The sequence below is a fragment of the Kogia breviceps genome, chromosome 14, assembly GCF_026419965.1.
Source record: "Kogia breviceps isolate mKogBre1 chromosome 14, mKogBre1 haplotype 1, whole genome shotgun sequence".
Classification (NCBI taxonomy): domain Eukaryota; kingdom Metazoa; phylum Chordata; class Mammalia; order Artiodactyla; family Physeteridae; genus Kogia; species Kogia breviceps.
Genome location: NC_081323.1, coordinates 8,004,578 through 8,029,873, shown reverse-complemented (window position 1 = coordinate 8,029,873; position 25,296 = coordinate 8,004,578). Strand labels below are relative to the sequence as shown.

At 42.0% G+C, this 25,296-nt stretch overlaps 1 protein-coding gene across 22 annotated transcripts in view; it reads right to left on the bottom strand.

Moving 5' to 3' along the window:
- Nucleotides 1–25,296, bottom strand: part of BCAS1 (brain enriched myelin associated protein 1) — a 110,020-nt gene that overhangs the window by 9,487 nt on the left and 75,237 nt on the right. For 9 of the 22 annotated variants that reach the window (XM_067011925.1, XM_067011933.1, XM_067011917.1 and 6 more), the window contains 3 exons: nt 16,285–16,326; nt 8,690–8,845; nt 107–172 (listed from right to left, as the gene is read on the bottom strand). The exons of 2 other annotated variants lie outside the window; for them this stretch is intronic. In XM_067011925.1, the coding sequence (XP_066868026.1) occupies nt 107–172; nt 8,690–8,845; nt 16,285–16,326 (264 nt within the window). Of the gene's footprint in view, nt 1–106; nt 173–8,689; nt 8,864–16,284; nt 16,327–25,296 lie in introns of all 22 variants that reach the window. 11 more of the 22 variants (XM_067011926.1, XM_067011934.1, XM_067011920.1 and 8 more) reach the window with 4 other exon arrangements.

Genomic DNA, 25,296 nt, shown 5'->3' with positions numbered 1-25,296 from the left:
TCAAATGAGTTGTCTGTGGTTGAGAATTGCATCAGAAATGAGGCTGGAAAGAACCAAGAACATGCCAGCTAAACCCACCACTGAACCGAGTTTACAGATCACTTACTTGGTAGCTGGAGTCTTTGCCATTTATTTCTTCCGAGTGGGTGATCCCTCCATCCCCTTTCACTGACTAAAATAACAAACAGACAACGGCCTTTCAGCTACCACAAGCACAGCAACATGGAGAACGCAAGGGAGGTTGTGAAATGGATAACCTCAGTCATTCATTGTTGAGATTCAAGGTCAAGACAAATGTAAGACCGACTAGAAACGCATTCCTCATGAGTCACATGATTTCCATGTGGTCTATAACCAGAGTCTGATTAAATTCAAGTGTTGGTCTCCAAAAATAACGACAATAAAAGTCTTAAACCCTGGGATTAGGTAATTCTGGGATAAATAAATGATGATGAAAATACTGATGTTGGAACCAGAAGGTGGCTGAACATATGGAATGAATGAATAAGTAAATAAACAGTTAAACCATTGGTAGCTATCTATTGGTAACATTTAAATGGTGGGTGTTTTGTTGTAGTATTTTTTGCCCCTGGCCGAGAGATGGGCTATGCCCAACATTCTGTTTTCCAACCTTTAGCGCCCCCTGTGGCCAGCGGCATCAGGGACAGGGCTGAATGGGGCTGACGTCACAGATTTGGGTCCTTAAATCAACAATCTAAGCCAAAGGTTCTAAAAGTGTGATACCGGGACCAGCAGCTTCAGCATCACCTGGGAATTTGATAGAAATACAAACCCTGAGAACTACACCAGATCTTCTGAGTCAATAACTCTCGGGGTTGGGACCCAGCAATCTGTGTTTTAATAAGCCCTCCAAAAAAAAAAGATAAGGAAAAAAGAAAAAAAGAAAAAAAAAAAAAAAAGCCCTCCAGGTGATTCTGAGGCATCACTGCTTTAAGATAACTGGCCATAGACAAATACGGACCAATACTGGAGTCTGTAGTTTTAGCTGTGGATTTAGTAATGTTCTATGCTTGACGCTTGATAAAAGACCTAAGAAATCTGGCAATGAATTGTTCAGTTCTTATTAACAATTTGGACTCAGGTCTAACCCCACATATTTTTTCAATGCTATGGTCTCCTCCTCCTGGCTAGAGGCAGGAATTGTAGGAAGTGGAGGTTAAGCTCTGTGGCACAAAGAGGAAGACTTTGGATTCCACGGTTATTATCTTGGCTGTTCTGCTTGCGGACAGCAAGAACCTATATAACACCCACACGAAGAACAGTTACAAACATTAGAGCATTCAGTACTTTTTTTACTGGTTAATATTATGCGCCTCTATAATCTGAGATAGGGTACTCATATTAGCAGAGATAATAAAAATTATTATTTATGAAGGCTAACTTTTAGTGGAGTGCTAAGTGCCCGGAACTGTACTAAATGAGATAATAACATGCGTTAGTTCCTTTATTTATCACTCCAGAGCCTTAAGATAGAGGAACAATTTTATTGCTCTTGTTTTACCAGCAAGAAAATGGAAGCATCGAGAAACTAACATGGGTCATGGAAGTAGCAGGTTGGGAGCCATGATTTGGCACCATGGCAGTGAGTCCATCTTCTACGTTCTTATTTTTTTATTTTTGGCTGCTTTTGGGTCTTCGTTGCTGCAGGTGGGCTTTTCTCTGGTTGCAGCGAGCAGGGGCTACTCTTCATTGTAGTGTGCGGTCTTCTCGTTGCGGTGGCTTCTCTTGTTGTGGAGCACGGGCTCTAAGCGCGTGGGCTTCAGCATCTGTGGCACGCGGGCTTCAGTAGTTGTGGCTCGTGGGCTCTAGAGCGCAGGCTCAGTAGTTGTGGCACACAGGCTTAGTTGTTCCACAGCATGTGGGATCTTCCGGGACCAGGGCTCGAACCCGTGTCTCCTGCACTGGCAGGCGGATTCTTAACCACTGCGCCACCAGGGAAGCCCCATCTTCTACATTCTTAACCTCCTCCCCCACACTGCCCCTAGAAGGTAGGAGGTACCGTTCAATGAGCAAACACTTATTGAGCAACTACTATGAAGCGACCTAATTAGGAAAAATGATAAGGGCTTGGATAAGGTGGAGGTTGAAAATCTCAAATAGGAATGTTTATGGGACATGCCTATCATCAGGGCACAAATATGCTTATCTTGGGCTTCCCTGGTGGCGCAGTGGTTGAGAATCCGCCTGCCGATGCAGGAGACACGGGTTCGTGCCCTGGTCCGGGAAGATCCCACATGCCGCAGAGCAACTGAGCCCGTGAGCCATGGCCGCTGGGCCTGCGCGTCCGGAGCCTGTGCTCCGCAATGGGAGAGGCCACAACAGTGAGAGGCCCGCATATCGCAAAAAAAAAAAAAAAAAAAAAAAATGCTTATCTTTACTGCTTGGTGCTGTTCTCTGATTCAGAAGACTTGACTAGGACCGTCCATGGTTGAACACAGTATGAGAATTCCAATACCCTTCCTACCCACAAAGCAACCTTTCCAGAGCTAGGCATAGGCTAGGACGTTGATATCTACTTCTTCATTGGTTAGGAATGGAGAAGCCATTCCTGAACTCTTTCTTCAGCCTGAACTCCCGCTGTCTGGAAGTTCCATGCACTTTTCTTAGAGATATCACTGCTGTGGGTTTCCCCAAGCTGCTCAACCCAAAGGCAAATAAGGATCTGTTCTCTATGTACAATTTAGACCCATTCAGATGGAAGGTGGTTTTTTTCTTCCTCTAGGTCTTCTGCATTGTTCTACAAGGACCAATCTTCTTGAGAACATTTAGGAAAAGAAAGGGCCCTCAGTTATTATTTCTTTCCCTGCAACTAGCTCTTTCAGCTCTCACCCAAGAGTTTTACCACTTTGGGATTTCATGGGGCCTCCAGAATTCAGGCTGTGTTGTAACTGCCCTGCCTACTCAAACATACTCCCTAGGGTCCTGTCCTCATGAGGTGACCTTTAGGGAATGTTTAAAGGCAAAAACCAACCAACCATGGTTTTTTAAAGCAAAACCTGAATGGATAATTAGGAGTCATGTTACACCCAGTAAGAGAGAGATATTTTTTGTGTGTGTGTGTTTTTTGTTTTTTTGTTTTTTTTTTTGCGGTACGCGGGCCTCTCACTGCTGTGGCCTCTCCCGTTGCAGAGCACAGGCTCCGGACGCACAGGCTCAGCGGCCGTGGCTCACGGGCCCAGCCGCTCCGTGGCATGTGGGATCTTCCCGGACCGGGGCACGAATCCGTGTCCCCTGCATCGGCAGATGGCCCCTCAACCACTGCGCCACCAGGGAAGCCCAAGAGAGAGAGATTTTAAACTTCCCTTTGTTTCAATTTGGTTAGTGTTAGGTACCTGCCAGTTTAAGGTTAGAATTGATTTTCTTCTTCCTTCCTTTCCTAGCTAGCCCTTGAGGGAGAATTTGGATTGAATCAGAAGGCTCCCTTGACAGTAGTGGATCTAGGCTACCATCCTGAAAACAGACCTTCATGCTGCCAGGGAAATCATTGCAAACAGGTTCAAAGTCTTTAAAAAAAAAAAAAAAAAAGGGAGAATACCTCAAGTTTTTCTATGATTTTTCTCTGTTGCTCACTTTGAGGCATATAAAACGGTATTTATGCAAAGGTGACCGTATGCTGAGTTTAGACTAAGGGTCTTCTTAAGTCCGTCTGAGGTCTCTTCAATACCTGCGGTTATTAACAATTCCTCCCTTCCTTCCTCCCTCCTTCCTTCCCTTCTTTCCTTTCTCCTTCCCTCTCTCCCTCTCTCCTTTGTTTTCTTTCTACCCCTCCTCTTTCCTCTTTGCAGAGCCCTCTTTCAGTGACAAATTAAACTAGTTCCTGTTGGGTTTTCTATTCAAAGGACCATAACCACAGAAGCTTATTTTTCCCAGCTGTCAAAAAAACCAGAGTTGCTGTTTAAAGAGACAAAATGCTTTCAGAGACTATTTAGTACTTTAAAGAACAGTTTGAAGACTATTAAGTAATTGTGGAGATTTCCCAGTGTGATACTGAGCAAGTTTCTTTACAAAGAGTTTATTTTTATTCACGAGAATCAAAGATGAAGCATCTCAGGGCATCCAGCCTGCGGTGCTGAAATGGGATCTGGTTGTGAATCCAAGCCTTGCATATTAATGAAATCACTTTTTAATTTCTTTCATGCATTTCATGCATTCCTATAGCTTGATACTCTGAAAAATGTTTGAAGCATCTCTGATATATATCACTTAGGTACTTAAAATTCTAGTGGAAATGTTTGATGGTCAGTTCAAATCTCTTTGAAAGGAATACAAATGTATTTTGATAGAGATCTATTCCAACTGAAGTTGAGATTTAAAGGAAGAATTGGGATATTTTAATTTACTGTGAGTAGAGGAGCCCGATTGTTTACTAAATCAACTTCATTACAACAAATCTAAAGAACTGGACCTGCTAGAAAGTTCCAGGATAAACAAAGGTCATGAGTCCAATCTTTGTGTTTTACCAAGATGCTCACCTGAAATGGAATTGGACAATTCAGACAAAATGACACAGCCAAGGTAAACCTCATTTTAGTGACAAGTCTACTCAGAAAACTTTCGTCCAAGCTTTATGTAAGACATGTATGAATTCTGCTTTCTTGTGCTTTGTTGTAATTTCAGGTAGAGAATCACAAAAATGGAGCTATGGTTGTTCTATTTACTCTCAAAGAAAATAGCTGCCAGAAGCACGGCAATAACAAGGGTCAGCTTTAGAAGCAACGAAAGGCTGACTCTGAATTCTGGCTCTGCTGTTGACCAGTCCCGTGACCTTGGGCAGGTCACTTAAACACTGAGTCTTCGTGCCCTCATCTGCACAGTGGGGCAGTAAGAGTGTTTCACAGGGTTTTTATATCAATAAATGAGTTAATGCATGCAATGTGCTTAGCCTGGGCCTGGCCACATCATTTGCATGCAAAAACCAAACAGTAGCTATTATTATTATTACTATTAATAGCTGAGACCCCTTTTAGGGTAGGAAAGAAAGCAAGTCGCCGATGGAGACAGGAATTGCCCCAAACAAATGCTACTTTCAGAAACCTTACCTTAAAGAACAACTCAGTATTCATATTTTAATACTCAGGGAAGAAGGTGAGATAAAAAAATTTTGGCTAAAAGACTCCTGTTTGTTGTTTTATAATTATCCTTACAAACTATTCTCCTCTTTCCCCAAGACAATTTCAGCAGGTTTTCTTAGATTTATTAGATTGAATGTAATTAACAAAATCCCTCTGATTTCATGGCTGTCTTACTTGGGCCTTTGATTTGCCCAGTATTAAAGTTCAAGAGTCTTTCTTATCTAAGCCTGAGAAGGTTATTCCAACAAAGAGTTTCTTACAAAACTAATGGTCTAAAGAAAGAGACAGGAGGAGGGTTAAATGAAACAATGTATGTGACAATAGTTTGCAGGAGACAGCACTTTTCAAGTGTAAGGTGTTATTAATATTGACAAAGTATAAATCTGTATCTTTGTACTTCCATCCACCACCTCTCTGGTTTCATCTGCCTACCTGGTTTGTGGGCACATGAATACCGTTCTCCACCCACGCACTTTATAAAAATACACTAGTGCTTCAAATAGCCAATTTCTTGACATACCGTTGAATTAATACACATAAGACTCTTTTTCTATTTAGGGCGTGACAGATGTCTTAGCTATTCCTTGCAATTTTTTCGAAAGTCTGCAGGAGCCCATAGGATTTTTGTGCAGTGCTATATCTACATGTGCCCAATGCAATGTTAGGACTTATATGACTCTATTTTCTTTTCCCTGAAATATAATTATTTGAAAAATGATCTGTCTATTTTTAGAAAAGATTAATTTCTGGAAAGAAAAAGATCACTTTAGAAATGAACTGGGAAATGCATTTATTAAAAAAAAATACTCAACCAAGAAGTACTTTGCCATGGGATAGTAAAACACGCTATCTGAAAGAAATTTAAGGGAAGGGAAGGCCAGAAAGTAGAAAATCAATGATCAGATGAATGGAAACCCGATTACAAAACAAGGGTGCTGTGTTTGCAATTGAGTTGTCTCTTCTATTAAATCAATTATTTTTAAAAACTATATTTTGCTAAAAATACTTAAAGTCAGTTTAAAACGTTCACTTATTCAATTATAATGCTCAGGCACATACTAAAAAAAAAAATAGAAAATAAAAATCCCATAGTGATGGGCCAGATGCTGCCTCTACCTTCAAGCCCTTGAAGCAGTTTTTTGTTTATTTTTTTTCCCTACATAAATCCAAAGACTTTAGTTTGGAAGCTATGAAATATTACCCAAAAGTGTTTCCTGAAAAAAACTGCTGAAGCTGACTTGCAGGATTCTACACTATGGGGATATTAACACCTGGGCAAAAAGTAGACGTATAACGATATTCACGCAGGTTAGTAAAGCAGCTGAGATCCCGTGTGGAAGATACATGGTGTGTGCTCACTGAATGTGGCACAGACTTCAAAATAAGTCTGTTTTCCTTACTAGGCTTTGTTCTCCATGAGGACAGGGACCACATCTATTTACGTATCTGTATCGTCTAGAATATAGTGGGAGCTTAATAATTATTTGTTGAATAAGTGAAAAAATGAAATGCAGAAAGTTGGAAACCAAATGTCCATCCATAGTCAACAGTTAATCAGAACATGATAAACCCAGACAATGTGATTCGATGAAGTTCTTATAAAGAGTGAGGTGGCTTTGTATCTGGGGCTGCAAACTCAAATACCCACGGGATAGACCAGAAATGTCATTGAGGGAGGTGGCCTGGGTGGGGCAATAGGGAGTGGTGGGTATTGTGGTGAACTTGAAAAAACCCCTGTCTTTTGTGTATCTGAATTAACTGCAATGGGAATATAATGTTCTAATGAAAACAAAACAGAATGCAAGACCAGAGTGATTAAGAAATCTGGAATTTTAGGGGAAATCTCAACAATCATGGAAGCTTGGGGGTTTAAACATTAAAAGGAAGCAATAATATTCAAGCTCCCAGGTATAACCCTTTTAGTGGGCAATAGGAAAAAAGAACAATGGACATTATAAGACCTGGCACTGTGCAGTGACGGAGGATTACTTGGGGAAATGTGTCCTCTTCTACCCCATCCCTATCCTGTGGAGAGTCAATTCCAAACGACTCTTGTTTCCAATTTGTTCAGACTTACACAGTTTCTACTGCTAGAAAATATTCCCAAACAGCATCTAATGGATAACTCCAGAGGATGAATTTAAGTATGGAACCTCACTTGAATTTAAGGATTTGTTTTGAATGGATGCAGTGGGTGGTTTAGAGGTCTTTCATGCTTTATTTGGAGTCTCTTATATTTTCCTCCCTTTTAAACGAAGAAGTCTCATGTTGATTATTTGGAAGAGAAAGTCATCTGTTTGCTTTTTTTTTTTTTGTATCTCTCAACTCCATCCAGAAACGAGAAAGCTGGGCCACCCTCAATGTTGTGATGAGCTATTTAGGGACCCCATTTGTAATGTAGATGGATTGCCAGAAAGAGGCCAAATGTTCTTTTCTTTCTTGATGTCATGTAAAAATTGATTTAAAAATCTCAACTCTTGATGCCCATTTTCAGTGCCAAATTGCAGAATAAATGGCCAGGAATATAGATGGGGTTCCAGCCATGTAGGCTGCCCAGTACTTCTTACTCCATGAGAATTCAGCAATAAAAGAAAATGATTCCTGTCAACAGTTTCTAACAGTGATTTCCAATATTCCTCATCTCCCACTGGCAAGGGTTTTGTTCTGTTTTGTTTTGTGGACTAGAAAGAATTCCTTAACAGATTGAGCTTGTGAAATTAGAGAGTTGCTTTCTCAAAGGATTAATTCCCAAATACTCCTGAAAATAAAGGCACACTATAATGAAATTCTTGTTTTTCATTAAAAGAGAATTAAACCAATGACCTTTTACATGGATTTTTGTTTTTTTGTCTTCCAACCAACCGATTGGGGTTTGATTGCATTATATTACTTAAGTTCCTGGATGTTTAGATATTTTATGCACATGACTCTTCACAGACGCCCAAAGATGTCTGCCCAGATTTTTTCCATTCTATAGAAATTAAAAACATGGAAAGTTCACCAACTAAATTATACACCCTCACTATTAGAAAATCGTCATTTCCTTTCATATCATACCCTTTCTGGAATTATAAACCAGCTTTGCCCAAATTTGTGTCACTCATACGTCCGCTTCAGAAGTTTTCCAACATCAAAATATAACTTGAACTATTAATTATTTAATCCTTTAAAAATGCCTATGTTCTTTATGTAAATAAACGTATTTTCAAAGGAAACTGCATATTATTACCATAACGAGGGAAATGGAATCGTTTGCCAAAAACACAGGGAAACTTTTAAAAATAAATAAAATTAAAAGTAAGCAACACTATTAACTGTCAGGTTGGTACTGTCTGCCACAGCTCAGGAGCCCAGGCCGGCTCTTCCTCTATTATGAAGGCAGTTAGCAGGGGTGAAAGGTTAAGGAAAATTAGCAATAAAGAGAGACATCCTCTGTGATTAAATCAGGAGGACGAAAGGGAATTTTCCCAAGTCCTATTCGGTTTATATTCCATCTATACTACCTAGAATCATGTCTCACCACCTGACCTGGGCTCTTTGGTCTCCGAAGCTGATGTGGGTATTTCGGTTTCCCTGACCTGGAAGCAAGGGCTTACCATCTGTCTGAGAAGCGCCATCAGGGAGGGCCTTTGTGCTCTGCGTTCTGTTCTCTTGAGCGTTTCTTCTGAGGGTTCAGGTGTGCGATCTCCTTCTTCGCTGAGATCCACTGTTTGTAAGGCTGATCCTACTTCTTCAGACTTTACAGCCTCTACCTGTGATTCACACACCACCTGGATTGTTTTGCCAGGTAATAAGACAGTGGGAAAAAAAAAAAAAATCCATCCCCCCAGACATGTTTTATAAAGTGAGGTCCCGGTTCTCCCCTCAACCACATGGTATCTATAGTTTGGAGTCTAGGTTATACACAGACACATCTTGAAGAAGTAATACATCATGTCACGTGCTCTCCAAATATGCTGAAGTGGAAGCGACAAAATTCCTGCCCCGTGAAGCTACAAGGCTTGGAAAGGGAGCCCCTTTTAAGGACTGCCCTTCAGAGCATGCTCAATACCCCTTCCAATCAATCCATTAGACCCACCTGTTGGGTCTCCCGTAAAGGTAAGTCACACCTGGCCTGTGTCATTATTTCCTTAAGAGTACAATCTTAGGACAGTGGTCCGATGTTTTCCACTGCACATCCTAGCTCACTGCAGCCGTGGAGAAACCGTCCTCCTTGCAAGAAAGGATAGTGTGAAAGCCTCTCAGTTTAATGGCCTTGACTTCCTCGTTCGTTAACTCATTTTCCCTCTTCTCCCCAGACCAGTCACTTGTTCTTGTTAATTAACTGAAGTTCCTGCTTTCAGAAGCAGGATGAACTTGGCAGGAGAACCCCAGCTAAGTTCCTTATGGCCCCCAGGAGGGTTCCTCGTGAGCTCAGCACCCCTTGAGTGTCCGAAGGGATGGCCACCAGTGAGGACTGAGATGGAAGCCATGCCCTTAGACGGTTCACCTGCGCTCTGATTCCAAATGTTGTTCGTTTGCATTGCCTCACTCCGTTTGGGCTGTGCCCCAGTCACACCTGGGACAGCTTTTGTGTTTGCACTGGTCCCTGCGACACGACAGAGTTAGCTGGCCTGGAAAGAGTTTTATAATTTCCTTTTCGTTTCCTCAGGCAGGGGTTGGCAAACTACTACCAAATTCATCCCAGAGCCCGTTTGAGGATGGCCCCTGAGCTAAGAATAGATTCTACATTTTTTTAAAGGCTTGGAAAAATTGTTTAAAAAGATGAAAAATTGGCAACGGAGACTCCATGTAGCCGGCAAAGTCTAAAACACTTACTATCTGGCCCTTTACACAAACACTTGTCATCTCTGCTGCAGAGGGAAGTCCTCTGGAGCCAAAGGCATCTTTGCATTTGCTTTGGCTGGTGCCAGACCCCCAGCTTCCTCCGAATCCTGTTCTTGCTGTTAGGGAGGAGGGGAAAGGAACTTAGTCATTTCCAAAAACACAGAACGACTGTGGAGAAATCATTTTCCGTTCCTCCATGCAGCATACACCATTGGTTTGCAAATAACCCAAATGATCCACATTGAGAAGGACCCTTCATCTTTATATTGTCAGCTGAAGCAGGAAGGCGCCCATCAACAAATCAGCATATAGAAACATCCCCAAATCTGGCAATTAAATCATAGCATTCTCTCCCCACCTTCCATTTCTTAAGGTATTGACACAACTTCCAGCATTTTCCCTTTGTAATCTAAGATCTAGGTTGGGGACTTATAGAGTCAAAAGTCCCCAGAATGCAAGGCAGGTGAAGTCAGCATGCATTGACCAGGTTTAAGACAAAAAGGAGTGGTGCGAACTATGACAAATGAAAGTTAAGTCGTCCCATTGAAAGACAGTAAAACACTAAAACCACTGGACAGTCAAACACAGCACGACTGGGAGGAGGCTTCTGCTGCTGGTCTGTCTGTCTTCAACCCAGGCCTGTCTTTACGAAACCAGGCAGAGACTAGAGCCAAATAAGAGACTGGATTAGGGGTCAAATATGGTCCTGGGTTTCCACATCCAGGCCTGACTTAATTTAATTGCATTTCTGAAAAATAAGCTTCAGCCACAAGAGCCCTGGGGTACATCTGAAATGTAGGTATCTGATAGAGTGACCAGCCTGCCTGGGCCTAAATCTTGACCCTACCCCTGCCAGGGGCTCTAATCCAACTTTCCTACTCAACATCTGTGTGCTTTCATTTCTCATTTCTCGATGGGGATAGTATGCACATCAGAAAGTTGTTTTGAGAATTAAATCAGGCAACACATGTAAAGTTCTTAGAACCGTGCCTGACATATAATAAGCACTTAATTAACACTAGCGGTTGTTACTTATGCTATTTGAGAGCCATTTACTCCATGGGCATGAATTATCTGGAATCACCCACCACGCACATGTCCACTCTTTAGAGAAGATATCAATAACTATCTCTTACTGTGTCAGACGTTGTACAAGGTATTTTTAATATATCGCCTCAATAAAGAGCTACTGAGTTACTCAAGACAGCTCAGAGTAGATAACACTATCCCTATTCTATAGATCAAGAATCGTAATGAGTGAGTGACTTAGCCAAAGTCACTCCACAGGCAACTAGTCATTTCAATGAGGATGAAGTTGTTTACCAGTAACTGAATATCTCATAGTGACTTAACCAATAACAATATGGAACAAGAAGGTTGAAAGTAGGAAGTTATGGGGTTGGTTCGGTGGCTCCACAGGGTTTCTATAACCTGGGCTCTTTCTATCCTTTGGCTCTGCCATCCTTGTCATGCTGAATTTTCATCCTTTTATCTGCTGCCTCATGGATATAAAGTAGTTGCCACAGTTCCATGCATCACATCAAAAGAGTGGCTTCAAATGAACTTCTGTATTTTGATCCTCTACTCAGGGTACACTTCATTGACCAAAAGTAGGTCACATCCTTACCCCTAGACTAATTATTGGTGAATAAAATGGGATTGTTGGTTTAGACAAATCACAGTGAAATACTTTGGGGCTGTGGTAGTTGCCAACCTTACCTAAGATCAAGAGAAAAAGGGCGGAGGAATGGGAAATGGCCTTTAGGTAGGTAATGAACAGAGTCTGACTCACTGACTCTGGGTTCAGATTTATTTGTGATTGAAGCAGAAAGTTCATTTTTTGTGTGGAGAGCCTGGAGGGCCATTTACTCATATGATAAAATGACTGTATGGCAATAACTTTGCACATCAACTTTATTTGAGCGCCAATGGTTTGCTTACTGGACCTTTCCAAATGTAAAGGGCTGTCAACTTATAAATCCTAGCCCAGAGTCCATTCTTCAAAACACAACTATTTCAGTAGGAAGAAAAAAAGGGACTTCTAGGGACTCTCATGAGCTTTGAAGTCAGGCCAAGAAGTTGGCTTTCAGCAGTGAAGAAAAAAAAAAAAAAAATCCACTGACATCCAGCCGTGGAAATCTAGAAGGATTCGAGCTAAGTGAGGATCTGATTTGCATATACAGACATAAGAATTTGATTTTTATTTGGATGGCTTTCTGATTCATTTCCAGGCCAGAGCTTTGGAAAAAGTTCTTCCTTAATCAGAATATATGACTGCATCTGCACATTTTAACTTTGGGTACAGTGGACAGAGTGAAAATCAGATTTGTGCTATATTTTAGAATTAAATCTCCCTCGCTTGATTTCAGTAGGGGATATTGTATGTTGCATGTAGATGGCTAGTACAATTAACACGGACAATACACATTTCAGCAAAAGGTTTCACTTTTTGCCCCTAGTAATATACCATATTTACTCTTAAAATTTGGTTTACACAGTTTTTACTAGAGCTGTGAGTTTCCGAAACTGATTTATAGCAAAATGGATTTCCTCCACTTAAACTTCACCCATGACATAATATTGATATTAAAATTTTTTATTATAGAATCTTATTTGGATTCATTCTGATTTGATTTATAACATGATTATTTAATTGCAAAGACCCTCTAGAGATTTTATTTTTATACCCAGTAACTCTTTCACAATCTTCCTCATTCTCAGCCCCCTAGGTTTTCTTTGGGAGGACAATCCTCCCTAACTTTAATACTATGTAATATGGATGAAGCTGGTTGAGCAGGTCAAAGCCAATTAACATGGTCTAGCTCCTTGGTCATATGAGTTCAGGGATGGAAATATGTGGCAGAAAGTAGAATTTTCCCAATTATTCATTCTGCCTTCCTATAAAAGAATTACACATCCGTGCCCACTGCTGTGTGACTTGCTTTGGAGAATGGAATGTGAGTGGACATGATATAAACCTCGACTGAGTGAAAGTTTTAAGAGCTATTCCATGGCTCAGCCATGGCACTATTTTCTCCCTGCCATTCCAGCTGCACCTCCTTGTTGAAGGGGCTGCTTTTTCCATCTAGATTTCAGTAGGAAGAGGCCATAAGGATCACCCACAAGCCAACTTACAGCTGATATGCAGCATGAGTAAAAAAAAAAAGAATCTGTGCTGTTGAAAACCACTGGAATCTGGGGCTTGGTTGTTATTGCAACACAACCTGGCAGATGCTGACTAACAGAGCATGGGAACCTGTTGAAGTCAATGAACAGGAACAAATTGCAGAACACGCAGGGTGTCTGCTGAACCAGCTTCTCCTTTACTCTGCACTGGCTGACGTGATGTTGGAAGGCAGAGGACGTAGCCAGGCCAAGAAGGCTGAGCCTAGGGAGAGCATGAGAGCCAATAAATTCCACTTTCTTTTTAATCCAGGTAGAGATGGGTTTTCTCTCACTTGCAACTGAGAAGAGTTCATCACTAAGAAAGAGAAATACCTGTTTCCCTGATCTAATAGGTCACTGGGAAGGAAAGCTCCTACCCCCGCCCTCATCCCCCTACCAATAGTTAGAACATTACCTCAATGAACCAGTGGTCAAAACATTTTCAGGTTACAACAAAAGAATTCAATATTTTCTGTAGTCAGGATAAACAGATTTCTTTTTCCTGTTAGGACCAGAGGCTCATTCTAGGAAAAGCGTTAAAAATTCCAGGGGCTTCAAGCACCTTATTTTTCTTTTCATTAAACATTTTGAAAAATGTTGACATCAGCCTGCTCTTTACTTTGCATTGGGTGATAGATCAGTTGTGGAAATTCTCGGCAGAGAAATTTTAAAAACTAAACTCAATCGCATTTCAGCCAGAAGAAGTTGCGACTGTTTAAGGACTCTTGTAATATGGTAAATGACACCTAATTGTCCTGTTCTGAAGGTTTAGAGTATTATCCATTGTTTTGATTAACACCATCTCTCTTACTTGGGAGAAGGAAACTAAACTAATTGTTTTACACACACCTCCACTCCATGTGGACACAGAGTCAGCTGTGAGGTGTGTAATTTCATGAGGAAATACAATCCCTGATTACTGGGAAGCACTCACTTCCTGTTGTTACAACTCCTAAGCACTGACATTCCCGCAGGGGGAGCCAAACTCTTCCTGCCAAGGGGCTTGCAATTACTCAGCTCTGCCCCTGTAGCATGAAAGCAGCCATATAGACTGTGTAAAGGAAGGAGGGTGTCTGTGTTCTAATAAAACTTTATTCATCAACACTGCAATTTGAATTTTGTATAATTTTCACACATCACAAAATATTATTCTTCTTTTGATTTTTCTTCAACCATTCAAAATGTAAGAACCATTCTTAGCTCATGGGCCATACAGACACAGGTGATGGGCTAGATCTGGCCCATGAAGAGTGTTTGCCAACCCCTGAGTTACTGAGTTCTTCCTGTGTTTCAGGCACTGAAATACGCCTACTACCTGCATTTCTCATTTAATTCTCACAAGAATCCTAAGGGGTAGGTAATATTATCACGGCCATTTAAGAGATGAGTAACATGAGGTCCAAGAGGCAGCACAGCCCGGGGATGATGGGGCCAAGATCACAACATTTTAGCCTCATTCTTTCCAACTAATAGTTAGGAGATGAAATGTGGAAGCTTAAAAATAGAAACATCATTTGTAGGACTAAGCAATTTTGAGCGATTTTTAAATGCTTCTTTACTTTCTTAACAAAAATATTGGGTTGGCCAAAAAGTTCGTTTGGGCTTTTCCATAAGATATTACAGAAAAACCTGACCGGACTTTTTGGCCATCCCAATATTTTGCTTTCATTTGTATCTCTATCTGATTTTGTGTTATCTTTCAGTATCAATCATTTAACTAATTCATGTTATTTTTCTGTTTCAAATTTGAAAATGAAACACTTTCTGTTTGCCGGTTGAGATCAACTCTGCATTTTCACATGCGAGCTGCAAGAGACACGAGGTTCCTCGGATAGGCAACTACACACGAACATCCAAAAAGAAGTTTCTCTTCAAAAAACCTGGAACTTCGAAGCTAACAGCTGCCCTGGATTTAACCTGCAGCTTTTAAGTTTAAAGTTCATGGGAAGAAGACCCATGGAGTTCCCCCTTGTAGGCTGCTGAAACAGAGACCTAGACTTGCTAGAAAATAGCCAGCAAATTCATGAGAATTTGAATTACAAGAGACCTGAGCTTTGTGAGCTACTAAATTTGGCTCCAAAAAGAAAGCGGGGGGGGGGGGGGGGGGGGGAGGGAGAGGAAGAAGAAGGTGGGGGGGGCAGAGAAAGAAGGGAGAGATGGAGAGAAGGAAAGAGAAATAACAACAGTAACAGCAACAACAAAGCAGATTCCGAAGGGTTTTCTCCCAACAAGAATTCCAACATAGCCATTCTAATTTTTATTCCACATCACAGACATCCTTTTTGGAACATACTGGATTTTCAACTTCTGCTCAGTTCCAGCAATTAAATAAAGGTGAAAACACAAGTCCCATCCATGGCAAGCAAACAAGAGACACCTCAGAAGAGCCAAACATATTTTGCTTTGGTGAAATGATAACGATCAGTTTCTATCTTAGGGAGCTGTGAACTTAGCCCACTTAGAACATTTTCCAAAGACTGTACTTCTTTCAGAGCAGAAAGCTGCTGTTTTGGGTCTGAAACTCATAAGGCCAATTTCTTCATCTCCCTGGAAGATGTTTTGGAGAGATACATTTTTGCGGTGTCTCACATGGAGCCATCTCCTTCAGACGTGAATGCAGTGTCTTGAAAGTTTTGACCGTCACTCTCGGAAATTAAAGGCCCCAAAGAGAGTGAGGCTCAACCTATGTCTGTCAAGTGTAGACCCACACAGTTGGCTCTCCTGCCCGAGACCAAGAGTCTCACAGCAACTATTGCAGCAATCTGCCCTCATGCCTGATGCAGCTGCCCGTCCTGGGTACCACCCACCGTTAGTGGAGAATCTAGGTTGCCATGGAAACAAAAGGCGAAAGAGCAATCAAAGTAAGATGAAGCAGAGGGTGCAGCATCATTGTCCCTTAAGGAAGTGGCAAGATGTTCTTATGTTTAGTAGACTCTTTCAGCCCCTAAATGGTAACAAATGCTAAAAATGTGTGCTCTGATTTTGCATCTTATTTGCATTGATTCAATGGGTTTTACGAATATTTATCCAAAGTTGTTCCCCCATAGTCCCTAATTACGTGAAAGGGAGAAAGAGTCTACAGCGGATGAAAAACACTTGGAACATGCAAGAATCCAGGACCCCAGAGCTGACATGCCCAGTGGTCCATCATGCTTGAGATGAGTATGGAATGATTTTTGTCATTTAATGCATAACTTACATTCTCCTCTGCACCTGTGGGAACTGAATCCTCTTTAACTGACTAAAGGGAAGATAAAAACGAAAGTAAGAGTCAGATTGTTACCAAAACCAGGGCTAACAGCTTTCGGGTGCCATTCTTGGACATTGCTTATGCGGACCTTGTTCCAAGAAGAAACTGAAGGAGCTTTACACAAATGTAAACAGTGTAAATTAAGTTATGTATTTTAAAATGTAACAAAGGAAAAATAAACATACAGATGAAGGCAGAATACAAATGGAGTGAGGAGAAGGGATGCTACAGAAAACACAAACTACAGTCTTGGCTGTGGGCAAGTAACACGTTTGCCTTGACGGTTTCTGGTAGCTGATGAAAAGAGAGCTCTACGATTGGTCACACGATACAGTCACTGTTAGGTAAGATACATGAGCTGCTCAGGGAAGTTCTGGTAACATGTCCAGAGAAATCCATCCCACGGTCCTCAGAGAGCAAGCAGTACTCCGCCTTACCCTGAGAGTCGGGCAGTGGCCAGCATCCGAAGGTCCATCTTACATCAGCGTTCCACGTAGGCCAAGGTCACCATTCCAAAGTACAATCTGGTTAAAATACTTCTATGAAGGGCCAGAGGGCTGGGGTCCAACACACCCAGCTTCAAACCCTGTTAATCCCTGCAGTAATTCTGGCATCTAGAGTCCTGCCCCAAATAGGAGAGGAGTTATCCAAATTCTATCAAAGGTCAATGTCACAATCATTATATCAGTTTGCCAAGCTCCAACTTGGGAGGTCATCTTTGCATATTTTTTGCAGTTGTTCTGAAGGATTTTTAGGTGGGTGGGTGGTGGTGTTTACAGACCACTTTGAGACTCACTTGACAGAGCTGGACTCTCTTCCCAGAAAGGTAAACATGAACAAAATATTTTGCAAATAATTTCAGGGTGTTATAGACCCTTGTCTTTCTTTTGGATTCCAGGGTAAGAACTCTTATCTATGTTGATTTTGTTCCAAGTCCTGCCTTTATTATTACCTTGAAAACATGCAGTGGGGGGGGAAGAAAGGACCTGACATTTGCAAATATATATTCTTCATTTGGTGCTCTGCATACACCATGTCACTTAAAGTAGCCCCTAGCGGTCAGCAGGAGGATCTTCACTCACGCGACAAGAAACGGAAGTACAGAGAGGTGAAGTCACCTGTTCAGGATGGTACAACTAGAAAGTGGTGAAAATGGTTCCAAAAGCCAGGTTTTCCCCCTGCCGTGATAACTTGAAGGATCAGAATCGCTTTGTGTGGGGCTTCCCTGGTGGTTCAGTGGTTAAGAATCCGCCTGCCAATGCAGGCGACATGGGTTTGAGCCCTGGTCCGGGAAGATCCCACGTGCCGCAGAGCAACTAAGCTCGTGCGCCACAACTACTGAGCCCATGTGCCACAACTACTGAAGCCCCCACACCTAGAGCCCATGCTCTGCAACAAGAGAAGCCACCACAATGAGAAGCTCATGCACGGCAGCAAAGAGTAGCCCCCGCTCACCCAACTAGAGAAAACCTGCATGCAGCGACGAAGACCCAAAGCAGCCAAAAATAAAATAAATAAAATACATAAATTTATTTTTTTAAAAAAAAGAATCACTTTGTGTGTGTGTGTGTGACTATGTGGGCTTCTTTCTCCTCTACCAGACTTGCTCCCTCGCTAGATGAGATCTTCAGCTTGGACCATTTATTTTTCCTTATCTTCTCATACTGAAGCATACCTGTGCACAAAATACGTCCCTAAAATGGACTGTGGGTTTTCTGGAAGCTTCTGATTGTCATAAAATTATAGCACACTCAGAAGGAATTGAAAGCAGTGTAGCTTTCTTGGAACTACACCCCTTCTCCCGAGACCACCTGGGTGCTATTTAATCCTGTGAAAAGGCAAAGAGTTAAATGATATTTTAAAAGCCAGGCCTCCTTAAACCTGACCCACAAAAGTTTCAAGAGTCAATATACTGTCTACGTTAGGCTGAGAAAACCCTCCCACTAGGTAAGAATGGCACTTTTAGGTTTTCAAGGCCTCTTTCCTGTCCCAGTTGGTTGTAAGGAGACTAGTTTGTGCTTTGGTTTCCTGTGTCTGGAAAGTTCTTGGCTGTTGACTGCTCACTGTTTTCTAGAGGAAACTGAGAACTGGGTGTAGGCGATGGTGCGGCGTGGAAGGAGCTATTCTGAACAGTGATGTTTCCATCTTCTTTGTTATGGCTTCAGACGTCCAGATCCTTCTGATGTTTCAAAAGTTGGCATTATAAGTACTGTCTGTTTCAAAAGAAATGACTATTTCCCACTTCAAAGTTCTACGACCCAGCAAAACACTCCTTATTTTGGGAATTAGCCCAGTGGAACATTTCTCAGACGTCAGTAATTTGCATACCATTTTCACGATTCTTGACGTGCCCGTGTACCATCTGTATTTACGTGATGTTTTTCTTTAAGTTGACTATCTTTTTACTTAAACAAATATATTTTAAAAGAAAGCATTTTATCATTATCATGAATGTAATATCAACATCCTCCCTGTAACCAAAAGTATGTATCAAAACTACTGCAATGAATAAAACAAAAATGCTCATTAAATTCTAATTATTTTTAAGTTTTTGTTAAAAAGAGAGACCAGCAAGTGTTAGCACAGTAAAAAATGCCTATTAAGATCACGAAGAGGTTTTATAATTAAGGTCACCAAAGGAAACGGAGTAGAATGGCGAGAAGATAACTTGGCATTACATGACTGATTAAATGTTTAGGGCTGTCTTCAAGAACCACTCAAAATCATTTTGCACATTTTTGTACATTTGCACACTGGCCTAAGGGCATATCCTTCATCTTGGGGTGGCTGAAATCCAGTTAAAAGAAGGACCCAAAAATGGATAACGAGACGCCAGGTTCTTGTTTCCCTGTAGTGTTCGGCACAGGTAAGAGAAAACCTGCTCAGAACCCAAGTCTAGAGCATCTTGGGCTATGGAGTCAGGTTCAAATTCGCTGTTTTAGCTGTGCAACCTTGGGCCAGTCAACCACACCTCTCTGAGCCTCAGTTCACTTACTCAAAAGTGGGCTATTAGCCTGGTACCGATCAGAGGGTTGTTCTAAGGAATAGATACAATAAAGCCTGTGAAGAGAAAGTCATGGCTGAGGCAGAGCTGAGACCCACCTATGTCCAGTGGCTGGGGTCAGGCCACACAGCTCCTCCCGGTACGTATGTGAAGACCTCCCTTTCCATGGGCGTTAGAGACTCTGGAAGGTGTGTGTATGGTGGGAGGGACAACTTAAGCCATGTTTGGAATGAGGGGTCAGTTGTCTACAGTCTTTTCTAGAAGTCAGGGGGCATGGGAGGAGAAGAAATAAAGACTTTAAGAGAAGGGCATCAGAAAGAGAATTCACCGATGGAGGTTAGGACTCCAGGCAGGCCAGCTACCTGCAGGGGGAGTTCTGGGTAGGATGCCGGTGGCGGCAGACCAACTGAGACCAGCTCAGCTACCCTCGAGTTGGGCACGCACTGGGGAGAAAAGGGCCGCGTGGATGCCGAGGGTGGGTCTTGTTAAATGGTGTCACTCTGTGTCCCGAGCCACTGCTCCCAGAGCTGAGCACCACGCAGAAAGAGAGTTTTCTCCTACTGCTTTGCAAGTGGCAGGGGAACGATGGCAGGCTCGTGAGGACATCAGTGAGGCATCGGGTAAGTTGGTGTGGACCTTCTCCTCGGTGGCTCTGGTGACAGTGGTGCGGTTTGGTAGTGATCACCCAGGAGAGACCTACGGGGGCCTGGACTGATCTGTGATCACATTCCTTAGATTCCTAGAACTATTTGCATGGGATGAGTAGGGGTGTGGATTGATGTGCTTCAGTTGATGGAAAAGGCTGATGTTAATCTCATATGTGTAAAGCACTCAGCATGGTGCCCGCACATAGGAGGTGTTCAATTAATGGAAGCGATTTTTGTGAATGCTGGGGACAAGTGGCATAAACTAGGCCTACTTGACCTATTTAAGACTTTCCTTAGGGAACCCTCCTACATTGTTGATGGGAATGTAAACTGGTGCAGCCACTATGGAAAACAGTATGGAGGTTCCTCACAGAACTAAAAACAGAGTTGCCATATGATCCAGCACTCCTACTTCTGGGCATATATGTGGACAAAGCTATAATTCAAAAAGCTACATGCACTGCTATGTTCATAGCAGCACTATTCACAATAACCAAGACATGGAAACAGCCTAAATGTCCATCGACAGATGAATGGATAAAGAAGATGTGGTACATATATGTATGCAATGGAATACTACTCAGCCCTAAAAAAGAATGAAATAATGCCATTTGCAGCAATGTGGATGGCCCTTGAAATTATCAGACTAAATGAAGTAAGTCAGAAAGAGAAAGACAAATACCATACATCACTCTTATGTGGAGTCTAAAATATGACACAAGTGAACTTAACAACAAAACAGATACAGACTCACAGACATAGAGAACAGACTTGTGGTTGCCAAGGGGGAAAGGGAGTGCGGGAAGGATGGATTGGGAATTTGGAATTAGCAGATGCAAACTATTGCATAGAGAATGGATAAACAACAAGGTCCTACTGTAGAGCACAGGGAACTATATTTAATATCCTGTGATAAACCATAATGGAAAAGAATATGATAAAGAATGTATATATATATGTACAACTGAATCACTTTGCTGTACAGCAGAAATTAACACAACATTGGAAATCAACTATACTTCAATAAAATATATTAAAACAAACTTTTCTTGACTGATTCCATGTTGCTTTCAAAATTTCCTCATATCTGGCTCAGATATAATGTTTGCTCCTGAATCCCTTAGGAGCAGACATTTTTAACACTGCTCTTAGGTTATATTGGGTTCCAGCATTGGAATGGGGTACAAGATGGTGTGGATCTCAGTTAAAATCGTGATGTTCTGCTCCCTACGGAATAAGTGGCACATTGACCTTCGTAAAACAAAAATCCCAGGACGTCCTAACTTCAGCCCATTGTATCAGTATTTTGAGATCCTTATTGTTTATATTTTGGATTGCATTAATGAGCCCACTCAGCCTGTAAACTTGACAAATGCGCTTCACAGTTTATTGACCAAGTTACAAATAAAAACTCTGAATAAACAGGCCTGAGGCCAGATTCCAGAGGCCGTCCCAAAGACAGCTTCTTGCATGTGGTTTTGATCCTCTAATAAATGTTCTTTGTTGGCTTGCATCTACCCATCTTGTGAACATGCCTTAGATGCAACACTACAGAACTGAAGAAAAACAGTAATACTAACACAGATAATAATAATGATAACCCATATTATTGGGCTCTGCGTTAGGCAGCAGGGTAATTTTTTTATGTTAGTATTCCATGTCGGTCTTCAAAATGGAAGCAGATCTCCCCTAATTTCTAGGCCTCCGCTCCAATACCTATTAAATTTTGCTCTTATTCTAAAACAATACCTCCCTTTGAAGTCTGAGGTGTGTGTCTAATTCTCCTTCAAAGCTGACATCCTGGATCTCACATTTAACGTGTATCTGTAACCAGGATGGTTTCCCCGTTCAATACACAACGACAGACAAAGACATCGGACAACTTCTTCCTTTTCTCCTCATCTTGTCCACACAGCAGAAAGCCTATGAGCTGAGGACCCAGCAGAGCCAGATTCCAATTCATCTTTTCCACTGCCCGCAAGTACGCTGTGATGGATGATCTCTGAGGAGGAGGACAGAAGACTAATTCCTCCACACCGGGAATATGTCCGGGAAAGGAATTTCAGAGACAGGAAGGAAAATCGGACGGCACAGCAACTCACTTCAAAGTGAATGAGAGAGAATGATTCTAAAGCGCACGGTCAATTTCTGCAGACCAGAGGCGTTTATTAGGTTCTCAGCCCTTCAGCCAGAGGAACATGATAAGGTGTGGGGCTGGTCAGGAAACACACAGAGCGTGGGATTCTCATTCGAATCTCAAAACCAGGAACACTTCAATCTTTTCCAATAAACTGGACATCTGGCTGTTATCTGAGTCTAAAAATCGTCCAATCTCATTAACAACAACAACAACAAAAATCCAGTTTGAAATCTAAAGGAGCTTGTCTGGACATTTATATTGCCAAGAATAAGGATCTAAATAGCTTATGTACTTATCATATAAACGTGATTAACAAGAGCTCCTCTCCTTTAAAGAGCACATTTCAATTCTTAAAGGAGTGTTTCTTTAAAATGCTGTCACACGGTAGCACTTAAGCCAGGAGACACCCTGTTGGCACCAAGTCTTCCAGAAGCACCATTTGGATCACGTGACAGCTGTTCTGAGTTCATTGATTTCACGGTGGACCCAAGACTTTTTCTATCAAGTCTGGATACTTCATCCCATCTTTCAAGTGCTTCCATAATTGTCCAGCCCTGTGCCAGGCTTTCTAAGCCAGGATCCCCATGGATTCTGGGATCACACACAGGATTCTGTATTTGAAACAAATAACCCAGATGAGTCAAAGGAATTTTTAAGTTCTCTTAGTCTATTTTGACCTACACTGACTGCTCCCTTGTCTAAACAGCCATAGCGTTTTTAACCTATATTCCACGGATTAACACTGGATTCCACACTTGACTGTTTTGTAATGGAGCTTTCACTCACTGAATGCCACTCTGCACTCATTTTCCAACTCAGTTCTCCCCCAAGTCGTGAAAGGGAGGTATCACCTCCTACTTTCAGAGCTGAGGAAAGTGAGGCTTGGAGGGTTGAAGTCTCTGCTCACATTCAGACAGCCAGTAACTGTCAGAGCCGAGATTTGACTATGTGTCTCTTTGGCTTCAGAATTCACACTATTTTTCTACTTCATCATTTGTCTCTCCCAAAGGAAAGCAGGAAAAAAGCTGTTTTGAAAATGCTCCAAATGTATCATTTACTAATTGTGTACAGGCACATACGCATACACACGCACATGTACATGCATGTATGTATATCCTATTCCTCCAAATGGATTTCAAGTTTTTGATGGTAGCAAAAATGTCTTAGACTTGTTTTGTACCTCGGGTGCTGTTGGCACTAGAAGCCCCATGTGGATTTTAAGATCAAAACCAGCAATGTCATACTTGAAGAAATGAGGGTAACACCGATCACTGAGCGCTTAGTATGTCTCAGATGCTCTCCATGTAAATGATTGGATTCTCATAACAACACTGTGAGATAAACACAATGCCTATTTTACAGATAAGAAAATAAAGGCTCTGAGTGGTCAAGTAATTTGCCCAAGGTTACATAGTCCCACCTTTCTGATTCTGGCTGTTACGCAAACTCGCCATCCCCAAGATTTTTTAAGATAATCTACTCCAATCTTTTTACTCCACAGAGAAGGAAAAAGAAACCCAAACAGAGTAAATAACTTTTGTGAGGTCGCAGAGCAAATGGTATTCCAGTTAACCTTGAACAATCAAGGGCGCAGTTAGGCCATATAACTGGATTTAAACATTTTCTGGCAAGCACAACATAATTTGAAATTAATTTTCTCAAAGGTTACTTTTGTTTTTGTTTATAATAAGAACTACTTTAGCAATCGAGACTATAAATCAAAATAATGCATAGTTTCATACTGAGAGCCTGTTAGGGGAAAAATTCATTTCTGTTGTTCATAATTACAAACTTCAAAATGTGTTTGTTTAAGAGCTTTTCAATTAAAAGAGAAGAAGGAGAGCTTAGGTTCAGTTAGGGGAAATATCAGCATTTTCTGGTGTTTCCCTTTGTTTGTTTTTCAAAATTTTTACAAGAATGGTTTTATAGCCAAAGCTTATTCTAATTTAAAGAAAAGAAAACAAAGACTTCCATTTTGTTTCCTACTAGAAATAAGTTCCTTCTTGAGAATGTAAGCTACCAGAGGGCAGCAATCTGTTCACTGATATTTTTTCAATGCCTAAAACGCAGTGCACACACAACCAAAAAAAAAAAAAAAATAGCACCAAGAAAGTGATTAAAACTACTGTTGAATGAGTGACTCTCCCCTATTTCACTTCCATATAATCTATTCTTTCAGATTGGGTGAAAGAAGGAAAGACAAGATTTACAGGAGACTTGGTTTTTAGTTTCTCTTAACCTCATTGCTTTTATGATCTACTAAAGGAATAAAAGTCAGATAATGGTGAAAAAACAGTGAGACTGAAATAGATGAATGGATGAGTGCCCGGTGGTCCTGACTTTTATTTTCAATGCAAAGAGCCGGAATTTCAAAAGAGGAACCAACACATCCCTTATGGATGCCAAACATAAGGAAAGATAAAGCATGTGAAGTTTAGAAGCCTCCCTAGACTGGATGGCACAGAAAGACGCAGAAGTGGACATGTTAGTGTCCCAACCCTCTGAGAATAAGTGGCGGAAGGAGGAGGGGCCACGCATCAGACGCTGTTGTGGGAACCACGGTGGTGGTGATGGCGGCGGGGGAGGCGTTTACTGGCCTTTTAAAATTTAATCCTCGCTCATTTCCACGGCACGGGTACTATTATCATTTGCATTTCACAGGTGAGGAAACTGAGGCTCATGGAGGTGGATTGGGACTCTGTCTGCCTCGAAGCTTCTAACCCTGCCATCAGCGTTCCTCCAACTCCAGTCGTTTGCTGACCTCCAGTGTAATTCTGCCACGTTGTACGCGCCATCTGTGGCCGCCGTGGCCGTGTGCTGGTCAGATTTCCCTGCAAGAAAGGCAGCAGGCTTCGACTGTCACGCCTTCAGCATGTGCTACCGCTGAGATCTCCTCGCTGCTCCCCGGAAACGACTGAGCACAGAGGGGGCTGGGCTGGTCCCACCCAACGCAGGACTCCCCGCGGGGCACGCTCTGCTCTGGGGGATGCAACCCCCCCCCGCCACCCCCCCCCCCGGCCCGGCTCAGCACCACCGCCACCCTGCGGCCTTTCCAACCCTCTCCTCCTTCGCTCTCTCCCTGCACAGAGGTGTCAGCCCCTCGCTGTGGTGTGCAGCCTCTCGCCACCTACTCCTGCCGCCTTCCCTTTATCCTCCACGGTCGGTTTCCT